General features: G+C 41.8%; 1 protein-coding gene across 1 annotated transcript in view; it reads left to right on the top strand.

The window, feature by feature from the left end:
* The window catches only part of HAAO (3-hydroxyanthranilate 3,4-dioxygenase), a 93,928-nt gene extending 81,433 nt beyond the window's left edge, over positions 1 to 12,495 (top strand). Inside the window, exons 7-10 of the mRNA XM_082252414.1 lie at positions 400 to 542; positions 6,142 to 6,210; positions 8,310 to 8,392; positions 12,265 to 12,495. Of these exons, the coding sequence (XP_082108540.1) occupies positions 400 to 542; positions 6,142 to 6,210; positions 8,310 to 8,392; positions 12,265 to 12,343 (374 nt within the window). The 3' untranslated portion in view covers positions 12,344 to 12,495. The remainder of the gene's footprint in view (positions 1 to 399; positions 543 to 6,141; positions 6,211 to 8,309; positions 8,393 to 12,264) is intronic.
* Positions 12,496 to 17,064: the final 4,569 nt, after the last annotated feature.

Here is a 17,064-nt window from a genome sequence, read left to right as displayed (position 1 = left end):
TGCCTAAACAGGCACCCGGCTCAGCCTCTTATCAAGTCGCTGAGAGCCTGAGCCGACCAGTCCTGCCTCCTCCACAGCCCAGCGCTCCAGCGAGCGAGGGGGGGGGGGCAGAGCAGAGAGCTGCTGACTGACAGTCACAGCTCTCCTCAGGGAGCTCTGAGAACTGAGCGGTTGGCGGTGTTAGATCGCTCGGTTTTCAGTGTTAGAGCTGGCAGGGAACAGATGCAGCATCCAACCAGTGCTGCATCCACCTAGGTAAGTATGATGCGGGGAAAAAGGAGTTTTTTTTGCTTTCTAAAAATGCAACTTTCTATGGATTTTGGTAAACTACAAATGAAGACCAGCTTCCATTTAGCAGATGTTATATTTTTATATTTTAATTATCTCTATTTTTTACAGATTGGACACCACAACTCCCTTTCCCTCTTAGCACTGTAAAAGTCATGGAACCATTTTCATTTCAAAGCTGGCTAGATAAACATCGTTCAGAAATCATTCAGAAAAAATACTTACGGTTATTTGCAGGTGATCATGAGACAGAGGTATGGTATACTATTGCCTTTAGTAAATCAACTATTGCTGAACTGTTTGGTTAAAGGAAGCAGAAAAATAACAGACTTATGCCTCGTACACACGCAACGATTGTTGGCCGTGAATTTTCGGCCAACGTCCGATCGGCCGATTATCGGCTTGTTAGTATGATGATTCCGACAACTGACTGCGACTTTTCGGCCAAACAAAATCTGAAGTGCATGCTATAAAATTTTTGTTGGCCAACAAACAGCCGATTGTTCCTCAGTCAGTACAGATTTCGGCAGACAAAAATCAGATGAGCAAGACTGGGCATGCTCAGAGAAGAAAAAACACACGGAAAGTAAACCAGAACATGACATCACTTCTGAAGTTGGTTGTTGTTGGCTGAGAAAATTCGTGTGCAGTCTAGAGCACATTTCATCCAACACAACAACACTGGACAAAAGACGGCCGATCGGTCGGCCGATAATCGTTGCGTGTGTACGAAGCATTAGGCTCCGTTCACACTAGCATGACTTTGATGCCACTTTGGGTGTGACGGATCCAACTTTACACTCTCTGGATCAAAGTTGCATCAACATTTACATCAAAGTAGTGCAGGCACCTTTTCAAAGTGGCTATTAACTGCTTGCCGACCGCCGCAAGTAGATTTACTGCGGCGGTCAGCCCCTGCCAGGCAGAGTGACGTTAATTAACGTCACTAGCCTGGGAGGGTCTGGGGAGCGAGCGCGCGCCCGCGGAGGCGCGCTCCCGCTCCCGCGCGGTCACGCACCCCCCCGCGCGTGTGACCAGCGGACCCGATGTCCGCCGGCCACTCGGCGATCGTCGGGGGAAGAGGGAGAATGTCAGGCAGCTTGTGTAAACAAGCTGCCTGTCATTCTCCTCGCTGTAAAGACACTGATTACACGGATCTAGTATGTAGATCCGTTGATCAGTGTCCTTACAGCTAGAGCCACAGCCAATCACAGTAAGAATCACGCCCCTAGGGACACACACAGCCCCTCCCTCCCAAATAAAGTTAACCCCTTCACTGCCAGTGTATTTTTACAGTAACAGTGCATATGTATAGCACTGATTACTGTAGAAATGTCACTGGTAACCCCAAAAGTGTCAAAAATGTCAGTCAAGGGTCCGATCTGTCCGCCGCAATGTCGCAGTACCGCAAAAAAAATCGCAGATCGCCGCCATTACGCGTTAAAAAAAAAAACAACAAAAATGACAAAAATCTTTCCCTTTGTTAGTAAACGCGATAACTTTTGCGCAAACCAATCAAAATACGCTTTTTGCGATTTTTTTTACCAAACATAGGTAGGATAAAACAAATTGGCCAAAAATGTTAAAAAATTTTGATTTTTACATTTTTTTTTTGGGGAATTTCATATAAAAAAATGTGAAAAATATTGCTATTTTTGCAAAATTGTCGCTCTTTTTTTGTTTATAGCGCGTGATCAAAAAATCGCACAGGTGATCAAATACCACCAAAAGAAAGCTCTGTTTGTGGGAAAAAAAGGACGTCAAATTCGTTTAGGTACAGCATCGCACGACCGCGCAATTGTCCGTTAAAGTCACGCAGTGACGAATCGCAAAATACCCCCTGGTCTTTTAGCAGGAAAATCCTCCGGGGCTTAAGTGGTTAAAAGTGGCGAGTAAGATGCATCGATTTGAACAGGTGTCACTGAAAAGAATGAGCTGCGAAGTGTCACTTGACTTTGATGTCCAAAGTCGCATGACAAGTCACACAAGTGTGAATGAAGCCTTACTGGCCTGATCAACAAGTAAAAATACTGATTTACGGAGAGAGCTCACAAAAGCAAAAACTGTGAAAATGCCACTGACAGATTGCAGTATATATGTAATTTTACATTTTTTTCCTACAGTTTCACTTTAACCAAAAATTGTAGGCTTCTTACAATTTCTTTTTTTTTTGTATATACATTAGAAGTCTCCATTTTCTGTACGCAATGGCTACATCACTTCTCCTGTGTCTTAGAAGGGAAAGCCACCGGCTTTTGAACTACTATTTAGAAACCATAGGTGGCCTATAATGCTAACTGCAGTTCTGCTGTACCCTATTGTCTGGCAAGACCATCCCTCATATTTGATAGCCAATAGGAAGGAGTGGGGGTTCTAGGGGGGTGGCCAGAAACACAACCAGAACGTTGTATCACCTATTTGGGGGTATAATGAAGTGCAGTGAAGATGAACTAGGAATGTTTGCTGTAAGGATCAGAGGCTGTTTTTTGGTGGGGGTGATCCCTTAACCTGGAACACTTATTGGCTCTCCTCAAAAGATGAAGGGTGTAAGGATCTTGTCAGTGCTTCTTTCGCCAACAATGTCATCTCCACTGCCACTTTTTTCAGGTCTCAAAGAAAACCTATTCACCCACTGGACCACCATGGATGATGCATGTCACACGTGTGAGCAAGGTGCAATGTGGTGTGGTAGGCAGTAAAAACACAGAGTCCAAGTTAGGCAATAGCAATTTATTGTAGAAAGATGCAACACAACTCAACTAGGCCCAGCGGGTATGCCCAACGGGAGCCACTTATCAGCTTTAACAGCAGTCTGTAGACTGGAAAGAGGCCAAAAGTGTATGCGTCAAGGATGTAGGTCCACACCCATAAGGGAAGGCTTCCTGAAGTAAGGTAGACATGGTCCCTGCCCTGTCGCTACTCCTCCAGAACCTTCCCATATCTCTAAGCACTGTCCCTGCCAGACTGGTAACCTGTCCCTACACTAGCCACTCGCATAAAGCGCACTAAACCCAGGAGCCAGAGTCCTAAATAGACTCTGCCTGACCAAAATGGCCACTGAAGTCACGTGGGTGCCATCGTCCAATCGGACAAGTGTCTCCTTGTGACCACAGGAAGTCATAGAGAAAGCAAAATCCTCACAACTTCCTTCCCCTTTTGCATTGCCGCTTTGGACGAGTGCCGCCTGCAGTGAGGAGTACAGACTGCACTTGCCTACATACTTGCACATGACTTACAATGAAAATGTACAATGTTATACAAGCTGTACACTCACTACTTTACATCGCAGCAAAGTGTCATTTCTTCAGTGTTGTCACATGAAAAGATATAATAAAATATTTGCAAAAATGTGAGGGGTGTACTCACTTTTGTGAAATACTGTATTAGGGGGGCTGCTGCACACAGACGGTTGTTTATCCTAATGCATAGAATGCATTAAGATAAAAAGCCTTCTGACTTTACAACCACTTTAAAGAGTGATTCCACTCACATTCCTTGATATACAAATGGCCAATAGAAGGAGCATTTATAGTTCTATATGTAAAATGCAATAAACAATATATGGAAGAACAAGCAAGTATACAGTAAATGTGACTACACCATAACTTGATGTCTCATTTTTGGGAAGACCACAGTGGGCCAAGGGTTGCTATTAACTCTTAGTCTCGGTAGCAAGTTTACAGGTGTGACTCCCATCATAGCATTATTAAAATTTACCAAAATTACTTTAAAAAAAAAAAAAGCAGGGGGGCTACTTTGTTGTCCTCAAATCCCAATAAGATATTTACCAGAGATAAAGCAACAAACTCCAGAGAGTTGTCCTCACTGCTGGAGCCCAAAGAACTCTGAGCAGCTGAAATTATAAGCCATCCTGCTGATCTGTTTTACTAATTACAAATTAAAATTTAATTGAAGACTAATGTTTTAACAATTACATCCTGCTAATATTATAAAATAATGCTACCCAAAGGATGTGGTATGTAAATTCAAATGCATTGATCCTTTCCCGGGAGTCAAGCTTTTTCAGACTTTGGGCAAAAAGTCAAGGCACATTTAGGTGGCTCTGTCATAAAATAATGATGAACAATGACTGGAGGACAAAGAAGAAGACAATTACATGGATACTTCACACAGAACTTGTTAGGGAAGTCTGTACAATGGCTGTTTATTGAGTACTTTTGATGTCAAGGAATAAATGAACTTCAGCTTTTGAGTCACACAGAAATATATTTTCTTCCACGGTATACACAGACTGTGTGGGTGGACTGCAGAAATGCAGTAAAATGTAGCTTTTACCGCCATCATACACGGAATATAATAAGTATTTATTTTATTCATTTCTACAGCTCTGACAAATTCCACACAGCTTTTTATTGGACGCAGACCATTTATATCAGCCCTGTCTCTGAAAATAGTGTTAAGATTTATGTCTCCACCACAATTCTACAGACACATATTAGGACTAATTTGGAAGGATGCTAGTTAAAGGAGAAGTGTGGGAATAAAAAAGAAAAAAATGTATATACTCACCTACCAAGATGTCCCCCACTGGCTTTAAGGCTGAGAACCGACCATCACATGACCATTGATCGCTCAGTTCTTGGATCAGGTCTAAACACAGAGCAGTGACTGTCAGTCACCCCTCTCTGCTCTGCCCCTCCAGCACTCCTTGGAATGATGGGCAGGAGAGGGGGCAGTAACCACTGGCTCAGACTCTCAGTGGCACGCAGAGAGGCTGATCCAGCTTCCTGTAAGGCATCTGGGTGGATTCCGATATTATTTAAGGGATACATCCAGAGACTGGTGCGGCTCTGTGACGCCAGCCAACAGTGGACTTTAGTCTGCTGTAAGCTGATTCTGGGTCACAGGAGAGCACAAGTAACAGATTTGGCCATACTTTTCTTTTAAAACTGATCTCCATGCAGATGTAAAAGTAAAACGAACATTATATTGTATATACTGTATTTTCTGGCGTATAAGACTACTTTTGAACCTCAAAAAAATCCCCCAAAAATGGGGGGTCGTCTTATACGCCGAGTATAATATCTCCAAGGTAACCTAAGTATAAGTATTTTTGGTAGGTGTAATCTCTCAAGACGCTGGCTGTGTGGGAATCCTGTACCGGTATACCGTATGTACCGTAGCTTCGGCTACATACAGTGTACTGCGCTGAGCCAATCAGGGAGAGCGATGTATTCTATTATTGAATGCAAAGCCTGCTCGGATTGGCGGATTAACATCATCCCACCCCTCTGACTTTGCCAATCCAAGCAGGCTTTGCATTCAATAATAGAATACATCGCTCACTGTGATTGGCTCAGCGCGGTATACTGTATGTAGCCGAAGCTATGGTACATACGGTATACCGGTACAGGATGCTCACACAGCCAGTGTCTTGAGATTACATTTAGATGGTAATAATTAGGGTACCTTGGAGATATTATGAGAGATTACATGTATTACAGTACTAGGGTACCTTGGAGATCTATGAGAAATCTCATGTTTTTCAACGGTGTTGCCTTGCTTCGGAAGGGGGATAGTCTTATACGGCGAGTAAAGCCCAAAATCTATGTTTTAACTTGAAAATTAAGGGGGTCATCTTATACGCCCAGTCGTCTTATACGCCGGAAAATATGGTATATTAAAAAAATGTAAATTGACTTCTTCTCATCAGCCTCTTGGAGTCCACTATGCTGTATGTACAAATGAGCTCAAAGAGGTGGATGAAGAAACAGAACAAGGAGCCAATCAGTTGTGTTGCAACCTGGAACCTGACAAAAAGATTAAAGCACTTAACCACCATGCCAGCAATTGTGTTTCTGAATAACTTCTTTACTGTGTTTTGTGTTTCAGGCTGCGATGCATGGATCAGGAGAAACCAAACATGATGCCCCAGACACAGATTCATGGATTTGGCAACTGGTGTGTACAACTGTAGCATAATGAGAGACCTAAGATTCTGGGAACGGTATAGAGAAAGATGGCTTATAAAAAAATAAACTCAAATGGAACTCCTGCTTGAACATTTTATTTTGAATAGAATGGAGGACAGCTATTGATATATACATATGTCCCCCATGGGGCCATATATATCAATAGCTGTCCCACCAATGGAAATATAGTGTTGTCACCGAATAGTGTTGTGATTGAACACCAATGTACAATGTTAGTATTGCCACTGATTAATGTTGTCATTGATCATTAACATAAAGTGAATTTTGTGCTTGTGGGTGGGGCCACCTCGCCCTGCATGTGGGGGCACCTCCTTATGTATTCATGCTCACTAATGCCCAGGACCAGATGGGGCCGCGTTCAAATCAACATTATGTTGGTGCTAGATGAGCCATACATTGTGTGCAGTAGTTAATTACACAGAGGAAGATTTACTAAAACTGGAGCACACAGTATCTGGTGCAGCTGTGCATAGTAACCAATCAACTTCTAACTTCAGCTTGTTCAATTAAGCTTTGACAATAAAGCCTGCAAGCTGGTTGGTTACTATGCACATCTGTACCAGATTCTGTGTGCACCAGTTTTAGTAAATCTCCCGCATAGTCCCTCTGTAAAGCTTGTTTCCCATGTTACAACACACCACATTTGAAATATGTGGCATTTAGGGGGACACTGCTGAGGCCATGCCCTCTCCACCAGTCCAGCGTACCTCTGACACTTCACTCCCAGTGACAGAATGGAGTCCTGCCGAGCACTAACGTGGACCTCATGCGTGCTCGCACTTAACTCCTTCACTCTCCCATACCATTCGGCTGTGTATATGGGGTCTCCATACTTTGGGGAACTGACTGCTAGAGAGGGAGCCACATCACTGACTGATCGCTACTGGAGGACCTGTCACCTTCGCCAGGTACCACCAGCTGCTATACTTTTCACCAGTTCATGGTTACCCATAGCAACTGCTCTCCAACTCCAGCTCTTCTGCCAAGTTAACCTTTGTAGTGGCCTTGCTTTATAGCTTTACAGGCCCTGTTCTTGTGATACACCACTAACCACCATGCACCCTTTGAATAACTTCAGACCAGGCTTGCAACAGTTAACAGCTTTACCGAAGATTCAGCAACACAGTACAGCAGTACACTGTAAATTAAATAGAGTCCAGCCCTAAGTAACTAATTCAAGCTGCTCAGGTTCATACCTTTCAGAGAAGCAAAGTCTATTCAGCAAGAGTCCACTGATGGCAGGTTCCTAGTCTAGGGGGAATTGTAAGCAGGGCGACCCAGGAGGGGGCCAAGTGCTCCAGTAGGACTATTTTGGTGCAGCAGACCTTCCTCTGTAAATCCCATGTGGAAGAGAGAGCTTGCTCTGAGCCCTCCCTTGGTATTTATGTGGCTTACAGCAGGGGGCAGGACTCAAAAAGCCTGGGAAAGAATCTACACACAGTTAACCCTTTCCCATCATGGGCAGCCTGTAACTGTCTGCATAACTACACAGTGCAATAAATACAACAACAGGAATACATTCAATGGCACCCCACAAGCACCTGCTTACATCCCGAACACCAAAGCAAGCCCAAATTACATTAAATAGATCATCTTCACAAATGTACTGTAAGTTGGGGTTCATCAAGACCCCAGAAATTTCAAGGGTTCCTCCAGGGTAAAAGTGTTCATAAGGGTTGCAAGCAGTTCCACTTATTACTTCTTAATTGTGGCAGTGGGGTGAGGATTTGGCGCTGTAGGTCTTCCATAGGAGGCAACACTTCTGGTCAGAAAGTCTTGTTGGCACACCCAATATGTCAGAAAATCTCTGTGCAGGTGGGCACCAATCTTCCATTTTTCTGTAGAGGAAGAGAAGCAAAATGTTCCGTGTATGTGAATCTGATAGGCTAACCTGTAGGGAAATGTATAATTAGGAACCAGCTGGAAGGCAGGAGAGGATAAACTAATGTCACCAACCGTTGCTGGCAGTGAGATATCTCATTTACTCGCATGGCTCACCTTTGTATGTTATGTTTGGATGAGACATTTGCTAGACTTATAATCTATTATTTTGCATTATTATTACAGGAGGGGTCCTCTACCATATTTCTTGGTGATAAAGTTGTGCCATTGTCCAATGGGGACAGCCTTCTCATCCCAGAAAAGACTCAGTAAGTGCACAAATAGTATAAAGATGCCGAATGTAAAAAACTGTTTTGAGTTATTCACGTTTTAATTGTCAGTCATGGAGCTATTGAGGCCTGATTTCACTCTATTCATATGAATCGGCAGCCGGACATCCTAAAAATGCATGGAAAAGGTCCCTGCTCCATTATGTGCAGGCCACAGCGTGCGGACCACAGGGCCACACAGCGTGCAATGCCATCCGCTCTTCGTTGCATTACAAATATGGGAGTGCTAATGTTAAAAAAAACAAAAACAAACATGCACAGTGAACTCTCTCTGTGTCTGTAATTGATCTACCTATTTGTGTCTGTGTCAGATCTAATTATTGTTTACCTGCAGAGCTCTAGACTGAGAGTCCCAGGGATTGTGGGATATGTAGTTTCTTCACAGGAAATGTCAGTTCTTACACTACAGCCCTGAAGGGCTCTAATGAGGAAAGTGTCAGGGTCTGCATCCCTTTCGACCTGATTTATTTTTGGAATAGATGACCAAAAATGACATTTTTTGTTGCAGAGGATGTCCAAAACATGACTTCAGTAAGCCAATTACACAAGCAGGAAATTACATTTCTGGGAGGGTACGGAACACCTCCAGGTTGCAGATTGAAAGATCATTTTTAATAACATTCAAATAGAATATGACTTGTGTTGCAAATTTATACACTATATTATTATTATTATTATTATTATTATTATTATTTTATGTTGCAGTTTTTTTCCTTTGAAAGTGAAGTTACTCTTTCAATCTGGCTCTCATGTAGAATGAACAGTAAACCCAGATGTGATGTTACCTCTTGCCATTGTTGTTCAGAGTTGCGCGCAATTTTTTTTTTTTTTTTTAACAAATTTTTATGTATCAAAAAATAATTGCAATGTTATTCTACAAGATATATACATAGGTATTATAGGTATTTGATGCATGAAGCCTAATGTCTTTTTATTTTTGTTTATACTGGATCAGTATCCAAAAGTGCTAATCTGTCAGGAGCTGCAATTTGTTAGGTTTGTGGGGTACAAAAGACCTCACTAAACCCTCATCCTCTGCACTCCAGCTATCGGCTGTGTTAGATGGATGTTTTCAGTTTAGCCAGCAGGTGGTGCTAAAAGTTAATTCTGAGATTAAAAGTTCCATTGAGAAGGTACAGAAATTAATGGGGGATCATCATTGTCTCTATATAGGGGGCATCAGTAGCTTTATTATTGCAGTGACCGCACACACCTAGCTTGAAGATATCAACACTTTTATAGCTTTATACTGCCCTCTTTTTTTTATTGTCTAGCAACCCTCAACATACCATAGAAAACAGGTTACAATGAGAATGCAAAGCCCCATATACCCACAATCACATTTAAATGAAAAGAGATTTGTTTCTCTATTATGTATTTTGAAATTGTTGGATTTACTGCAACATTTTGAAATGAAGCACATATACATTTGAAATGGATCAGTCTATCCATCTAAAGGCGACTTTTGGGTTATCTTCAGAAAAGGAATAGAGGGGAAATCTTCCAATGGGGACAGTCGTTCTGGTGACAACAAGGGGTTCCCTTACTTTGAAAGTATTTTCCTTCACTTCCTGTTTTGGCTTTGGAACAGGAAGTAAAGAGAAACATTCCCAATGGGACAGAAGATGGCAAAAAAACTGACAGGGCTATAACTCTTTAGGCAGGTGCAGTGAGCTACTTGGCCACACAGTGATTTAGTTTTAGTTAGAGCCCTGCTATAGTGATAGCAGGGGCGAGGCAGCACCCATTCAGTGTGCATAGTGCATATATATATATATATATATATACAGGTGCATCTCATAAAATTAGAATATCATCTAAAAGTTCATTTATTTCAGTAGTTCAATTAAAAAAATGAAACTCCTATATTTCATATAGATGCGTTACACACAGATTGATATATTTCAAGTATTTCTTTCTTTTAATTTTTATGATTTTGGCTTATAGCTAGTGAAAGCCTAAAATGTTGTATCTCAGAAAATTAGACCAATTTAAAAAAAAAGAAGGATTTTTAATACAGAAATGTTGGCTTACTGAAAAGTATGTCCATGTACAGTATAGTATGCACTCAATACTTGGCCAGGGCTCCTTTTGCATAAATTATTGCATCAATGTGGCATAAAAATGGAGTCAATGATGATTTGGGGAGCCATGTCATCTGCTGGTGTTGGCCCACTGTGTTTTTTTTTCAAGTCCAAAGTCAGCGCAGCCCTCTACCAGGGAATTCTAGAGCACTTCATGCTTCCGTCTGCTGATCAGTTTTATGGAGATGCTGATTTTTATTTTCCAGCAGGTCTTGGCACCTGCCTACACTGCCTAAACTACCAATACCTGGTTTAATAATCATGGTATTACTGTGCTTGATTGGCCAGAAAACTCCCTGATCTAAACCCCATAGAGAATCTGTGGGGTATTGTCAAGAGGAAGATGAGAGACACCAGACCCAACAATGCAGGGGAGCTGAAGGCCGCTATCAAAGAAACCTGGGCTTCCATAACACCTCAGAAGTGCCACAGGCTGATCGCCTCCATTTCACGCCACATTGATGCAGTAATTCATGCAAAAGGAGCCCCGAGCAAGTATTGAGTGCATACTATACTGTACATGGACAGATTTTTCATGTAAGCCAACATTTCTGTATTAAAAATCCTTTTTTTTTTTACTATGGTCAGGATAAATATACACCCCAAATGGCTCTGCTCCTCCTCCATATGCTCCTCCATAGCTGGTGATGTCACTGTGTTGTTTTCACCCCCCCCCCACATGTTTCGTCGGGAGTGTGCACGAGGGATTTCTACCATTATTGCAAAAGTGTTTTCTTTATATTGAGCGTTTTGGGACTTTCTTTGTAATTGATAAATATATTAAAATAATTCTTGAATCAGCCCTGATCCTCTTCTTTTCAGGTCCCTCGCAGGCAGTCCTGGCTCCTCCCCCTCAAGCAGTGCAACCAGAGAAAGCCACTTTCACTGGAGGCACCACTGCATTCTCACTCCCAAGCCGCTGCTTTATGCATTCATAAGACACATAGAGCTGCGGCTCGGCCCCGCCCCCCTGCTCTCTCCTCATTGGCTCACTGGCAGTGATTGACAGCAGTGGGAGCCATTGGGTACCCACTGTTGTCTCAGCCAATGAGGACAGAGAGTCCCGGGACAGTCTAGTCTCTTGTGCACATTGCTGGATCGAGAGGGAGCTCAGGTGAATATTGGGGGGCTGTAGGGGGGACAGGACATAAAAGGTTTTTTACCTTCATGCATAGAATGAATGAAGGTAAAAAACCTTCAGCCTTTACAACTACTTTACATTTATAATAAGGATTAAAAACACTCATCAGATTAGTAAAAGCATTTTAAAACCAATACAGTATATTTGTTATTTTTGTAAATTCTTGCTTGTGTGCTTGACTCACTGATTTTCCGAGAAATTACAAATCAGATTTTAGGCACCCCTCCCTGCAATAGGAAGTTTTTGTGAGAAACTTCCCAAGGGTTAAACACTTCTATAGGGATGCAGGCATTGCAATTTTCTCATTAGAACACAGAGAGTGCACCTGGTGAATATAATGAACCAAACCCCCCTATGAATACTTAGTCCGCGAAGGAGATGGTGAAACTAACAGCTTTTTCTTCAGAGCAACAAAAAGTAGGACTCTCCTTCAAACTTTGTTAAAATCCCCAGAGGAGATTTTTTTTCTCAACAAAAGTAGAATAACACTTCAAGTAGCACGGCTTAGCAGCGAGCATAGGAAAAGTTATTGTGCTATGAGCCTTAGTTTATAAAAAGCTAAATATTCATGTAACATTTGTTATCCGGGATCATTTGTAGTAACATATTCTTGATACTTGGAACAGGTTTTACTGGAAGAGAGAAGAGGGGTGCATTGCTTTCTGCGTTTGCCAGGATCCTGCTCGAAGTAAAGGATATAATTAATCATTTGATCACAGTGTTTTCAGAAGAGAGCAGCTGCATTTTCATCATGGCACCGGAGCCGCTCATGAATAAATCTGATAACTGATAATGTATTGCTTTAATATGCTTGTCTTTAGTATATGGAGATTAAAGAAACATTATTTAGCTATGTACAGATGTGATAAAGTTCCAGCTGCTATCCTAACCTATATACTGCGCATAGAAGACGGAGCAAACAATACTGTCTGCCAAATGTTTTGTGTTGATAATGTGGGCTATCACCATTACACTACTGCTGTACATTTATGAATGTTGGAGTGGTGGACTGGTATTTCTCCCAGCACCAGTTATATGTAAATGTTGCTGGAAAAATTACCTATATACACATTGCACCCAGTAAATTTTGCTGTCTAAACAGACACAGTATACAGAGCTGATCCAAGCAGTTCTTTATCATGAGATCACTGTAATGACCAATCACAGTGATCACAAATGTAAACACTCTACTGTTTACATGGTTGGTCCCTCCCCTTCCTCTTACAACAGAGGAAAATTAGGAAATAGTAGTAACCCATGAATATGAAATGAATAAATGGATCAGCAACAGCTGTAACTATGAGACTATATTTTTAACTCTTTCATCTTTCCTTTTTTTGTCTTTTTTACTTTATATTCTTAAAAAACAGTAGTTATGAAAGCACACAGGGCTGCTGTTAGAAATCACAGGACCTACCTGACGGGGCCCCCTGAGCTCCCCCCCCCCCCCCAGCTCAGCGGCGGCTGGCCAGGGGGGCAGAACTGAAATCTGGGTGGGCACAACCCACCCCAGCACCCCCTAAATCCGGTCATGTGTGTCTCTCACCAAGAAACCGAAAGCTGACAGGAGGGAGAAGGGGAGAAATTGGCTTTTATTTGATGGGTGAGACACACAAAAGGCATTGTTCCTTCTGGTACTGAACTTGCCCACTCTAATTTATTCTGATATTTTTGGTTTTGGTTGGTACCACTGGGAATCAATGTTGTTATTATATGTGTCTCCAGATTAGTTTCTGTTTTTGCTTCCTGGCATCTGTTATCAAGGTGTCACTAACAGCTAAAACATTATTGAGAATTTTTCTGGGGAGCGTGATGCCATCATTTGGCTTTGCAATGACACTGAATTCTGGTGGAAATATCTTGTCTTTGCAGCCTCTGAGAAATAGAATTCGCCAGAATGTGATTTACAGCAACCATACAAGACTGAAATGTCAGTGGGGTGACCTTTAACCACAGGATGTCCTCCCAGGATTACACCTCGTGTGTGCCCCGCGAGCCGCGCACCAATGCGATCTGTCACCCACCGTGTCTAAACAGATGGAACAAATGGTTACCTATGGCGAAATAAAGGAGAAGCTGATCACTAATGATGTTTCCTCTCCCAAAACTCTTACCTGTAAAGTTGGAACCTCCAAACCTTTATCTGCTAAATTAATTCCCCCAAACTTATACCTGATGATCTGAATCACCCAAAACCTTTACCTAAGCTACATTCCTGCAAACTTTTACCAGCTGAATCCTCCTAAACCTTTACCTTTATAAGTTGAATCTGCCTAAACCTGTACCTGCTAAGCTGAAACCCTTAAACATTTGCCCCCAAAATCCTGGATGCGGTGTTGGGATCCAGGGCACCAGGGAAGAGATGTGGTGCAAGTCCCCTACACTAGCAATGCTCAACCTTCTCTGAGGTTGGTAGCCATGCTTTCCCTTGCCTAAAATGGGCAACCTGCAAACCTTACGTGGACTAGGTACTACCTCTTTGGGATGAATGGTGCTCATCTTCACAGATAGTTTTAATTTCCTGTTGTCTAGGACATCACAACTTGCCCATTCTCTTACAGGCATTGGTCTGCTGTCTGACAAAGAATCATGGTAGATAACCTGGCTTAAATTCTTTACACTGACACCCATGTTGCATCACTACAGCACAAAATCTGAGACAAAGCAATACCCCCAGGAGTCTTCCATGACAAATAATATGCTAGAAAAATTTCCATGAAACAGGGAAGCTAAATCTAATAGCTGTCCGAAGCTGCCAGTCGTCCTTTTAAAAGTGGACTTTTCACCTCTTTGCAAAAGTTGCAGATTTAGATTTTGTTAGAGTGGAGCAGAGTTAGAACCTCTGTATGTCTTATGTTGTGTTATGAGTCTCCTTTCAGGAGATTGCTTATCAGTTCTTGTTTTGCATGAAACACACAGCTTGGATAACAGATTATGATAAATCTCCCCGATGGGGAAACAAAAAAAACCCTGACAGAGTTTCTAAACTTTCTCTCAAATAAAAAAGTATTTTCTTGCTGCTTGTTTTTCCGATGGGAAGAGGAAATCTCTCCAACAGGGACTCGGACAGCAATGAAATCTGGACAGGAGTTCTAAATTTTCCATATTCTATAGGAAAGTTTGTCTGGAGTTGGGCTTTAAGCAACTGTAGTAGTTGATTGCATTTTTTAAGATATTCAGGAAATGAGTCAGCATCAACTCTTATGTACTTGCCAGTTTTTAAACCCTTTACACATTCAATTCCAAATACCCCACGGTTCTATCTAATTAATATAGAACTAATTAACTCTCTCAATCTTAATATAAGATTTAAAAAAAAAATGCACACTGGAAATGAAGAAAGATGCCATTCAGTCAATTCCCATTTAATGATCCAAAGATCCAAACAATCATTATCAATTTATGTATATATATATATATATATATATATATATATATATATATATATATATATATATATATATATATATATAAAGAAGAAATAAAATGCTTAATGCTAAAAACAGGTTCTTGTTGACGCATATTGATCTTCACTGAGTGGTACACCTGTTCCTACAGACGTACTGAGGAAATGTGCTGGTAAACAATCAGATGGTGTTATTTAAATTAGTTGCAAATTTTCTGAAAAGATGGTGTTTTCAAGGAATTTGTCATTAATTGCTATGTATTTAATAATGTATCTTGTTTAGCTTGTCACCAAATATAGCATTTTAAGACATAGAGACGCTATAATCAGAACTATCTCAATAACTGGGGGTCCTAAAGTAACTACTGAATGCCAGGGTCCAGGGCAAGACCAGACTAGGGGATGAGGGGCATTTGCCCCCTGGGCCAGTATTCTTAGGTCATGTTGGGGTCGTGGCCCTGAGTGGAGATTTTTCATTATTCAGTTATCAAGTAGAATTATGACAGCATTTCTGGCAGAGGGATGCCTTCCAGCATTCAAGTGATTGTAAAGGTTGTGATTTGTTTTTTAATCACATACATGTTATACTTACCTGCTCTGTACAATGGTTTTGCACAGGTCAGCCCTGATCCTCTTCTTTTTGGGTCCACCACTGGCGCTCCTTGCCCCTGTTGAGTGGCCCCCGAAAGCAAGCCTCTTGCTATGGGAGCATTTGAGCAGGCGCTTTCCCCATCTGCGTTCCTGTAAAAAGACATTGCCCATTCACACACTGAGCACAGTTTGGCCATGCCCCGCTCTCCCCTCGTTAACTCCCTAGCAGTGATTGACAACAGAAGGAGCCAATTGCCCCCGATGCTGTTTGAGCCAATAATAAAAGAGAGAGACCTGGGAGAGCCGCTGCTTTCATGCACATCACTGGATTGAGGTAAGTATGGGGGGGGGGGGCTGCACCCAGAAGTTTTTTTACCTTATTGCATATAATGCATTGGGGGGGGGGGGATTTGCCTTTAGAACAACTTTACCTCCCTTGCAGCTCTGAAATGTCATATGATCAAATGCCAAGAGGAAGCTGATGCTGGAAGGTGTGCCACAAAAACCATGCCCTTTACAATCCATGTCACAGAGGTAATGCCTCTGTGTCTCTAGATGAGTAAAGGCCCTAAATAAAATAGGGGTTCAGGGTCTTTGAAACTGACAGAGCACTCCATAAGGATGGTGGCTTTACTGTGGACAGCTTTCAGGTTGAGGGTCGAACTTGGAGTGACAGCAGGCAGAATGGAGGCTTGGTAAAACAACAGCAGGCAAGGTCAAAGTAAAACAGACAACAAGTCAGGGCAGGCAGATAAAAAGGATTGTTGATAATCAGGCAGAGGTCATAAACAGATGTCAGAACTAGAACAGAGATCATGGGCACAGGAGTCCGGGAACAAATCCTCAGAGAGCTCTTCGTTAAGGTAACTCCCAAGTTTATTAAGCAGGTTTCAAAATCTTTCCAGGGCATGACTTCAGAAAATGGGGTTGATTTACTAAAGCCAAACAGACTGTGCACTTTGCAAAGTGCAGTTGCCCTCTGCAAGTGCAGTTGCTCCAGAGCTTAGTAAATGAGGGAAAGCTTCACTTTGCAAAGAATACCCAATCACATGCAAGGAACATTTTAAAAAAAAAAAACAGCATTTTTGCTTGCACATGATTTGATGTCAGTCAGCAGAGCTTCTGCTCATTTACTAAGCTCTGGAGCAACTGCACTTTGTTAAGTGCACAGTCTATTTGCCTTTAGTAAATCAGCCCCAAAGTGTCCATTACTTCTCCCTAAGAATGAGCACAGAAGAATGAGAAAGTCTAAAAACGCAAACTGAAAAAGACTAGTGCAAGCCATACACGTCTCGAATTCCAAAGACTGGGTATGTTGGAAATTTTTTGAAAAAGGAACAAATCTCTTAACTAAAGATGGGAGAATCTTGCGAGAAATATAATTGATAAAGAAATGTGCATGTGCTGTTACCTGGAAAGAAAAGAAGAT

Source organism: Pelophylax lessonae (assembly GCF_965119305.1).
Source record: "Pelophylax lessonae genome assembly, chromosome: 3".
Taxonomy (NCBI): Eukaryota; Metazoa; Chordata; class Amphibia; order Anura; family Ranidae; genus Pelophylax; species Pelophylax lessonae.
The sequence above is the reverse complement of the archived record's forward strand: the minus strand, read 5'-3'. Positions and strand labels throughout refer to the sequence as shown.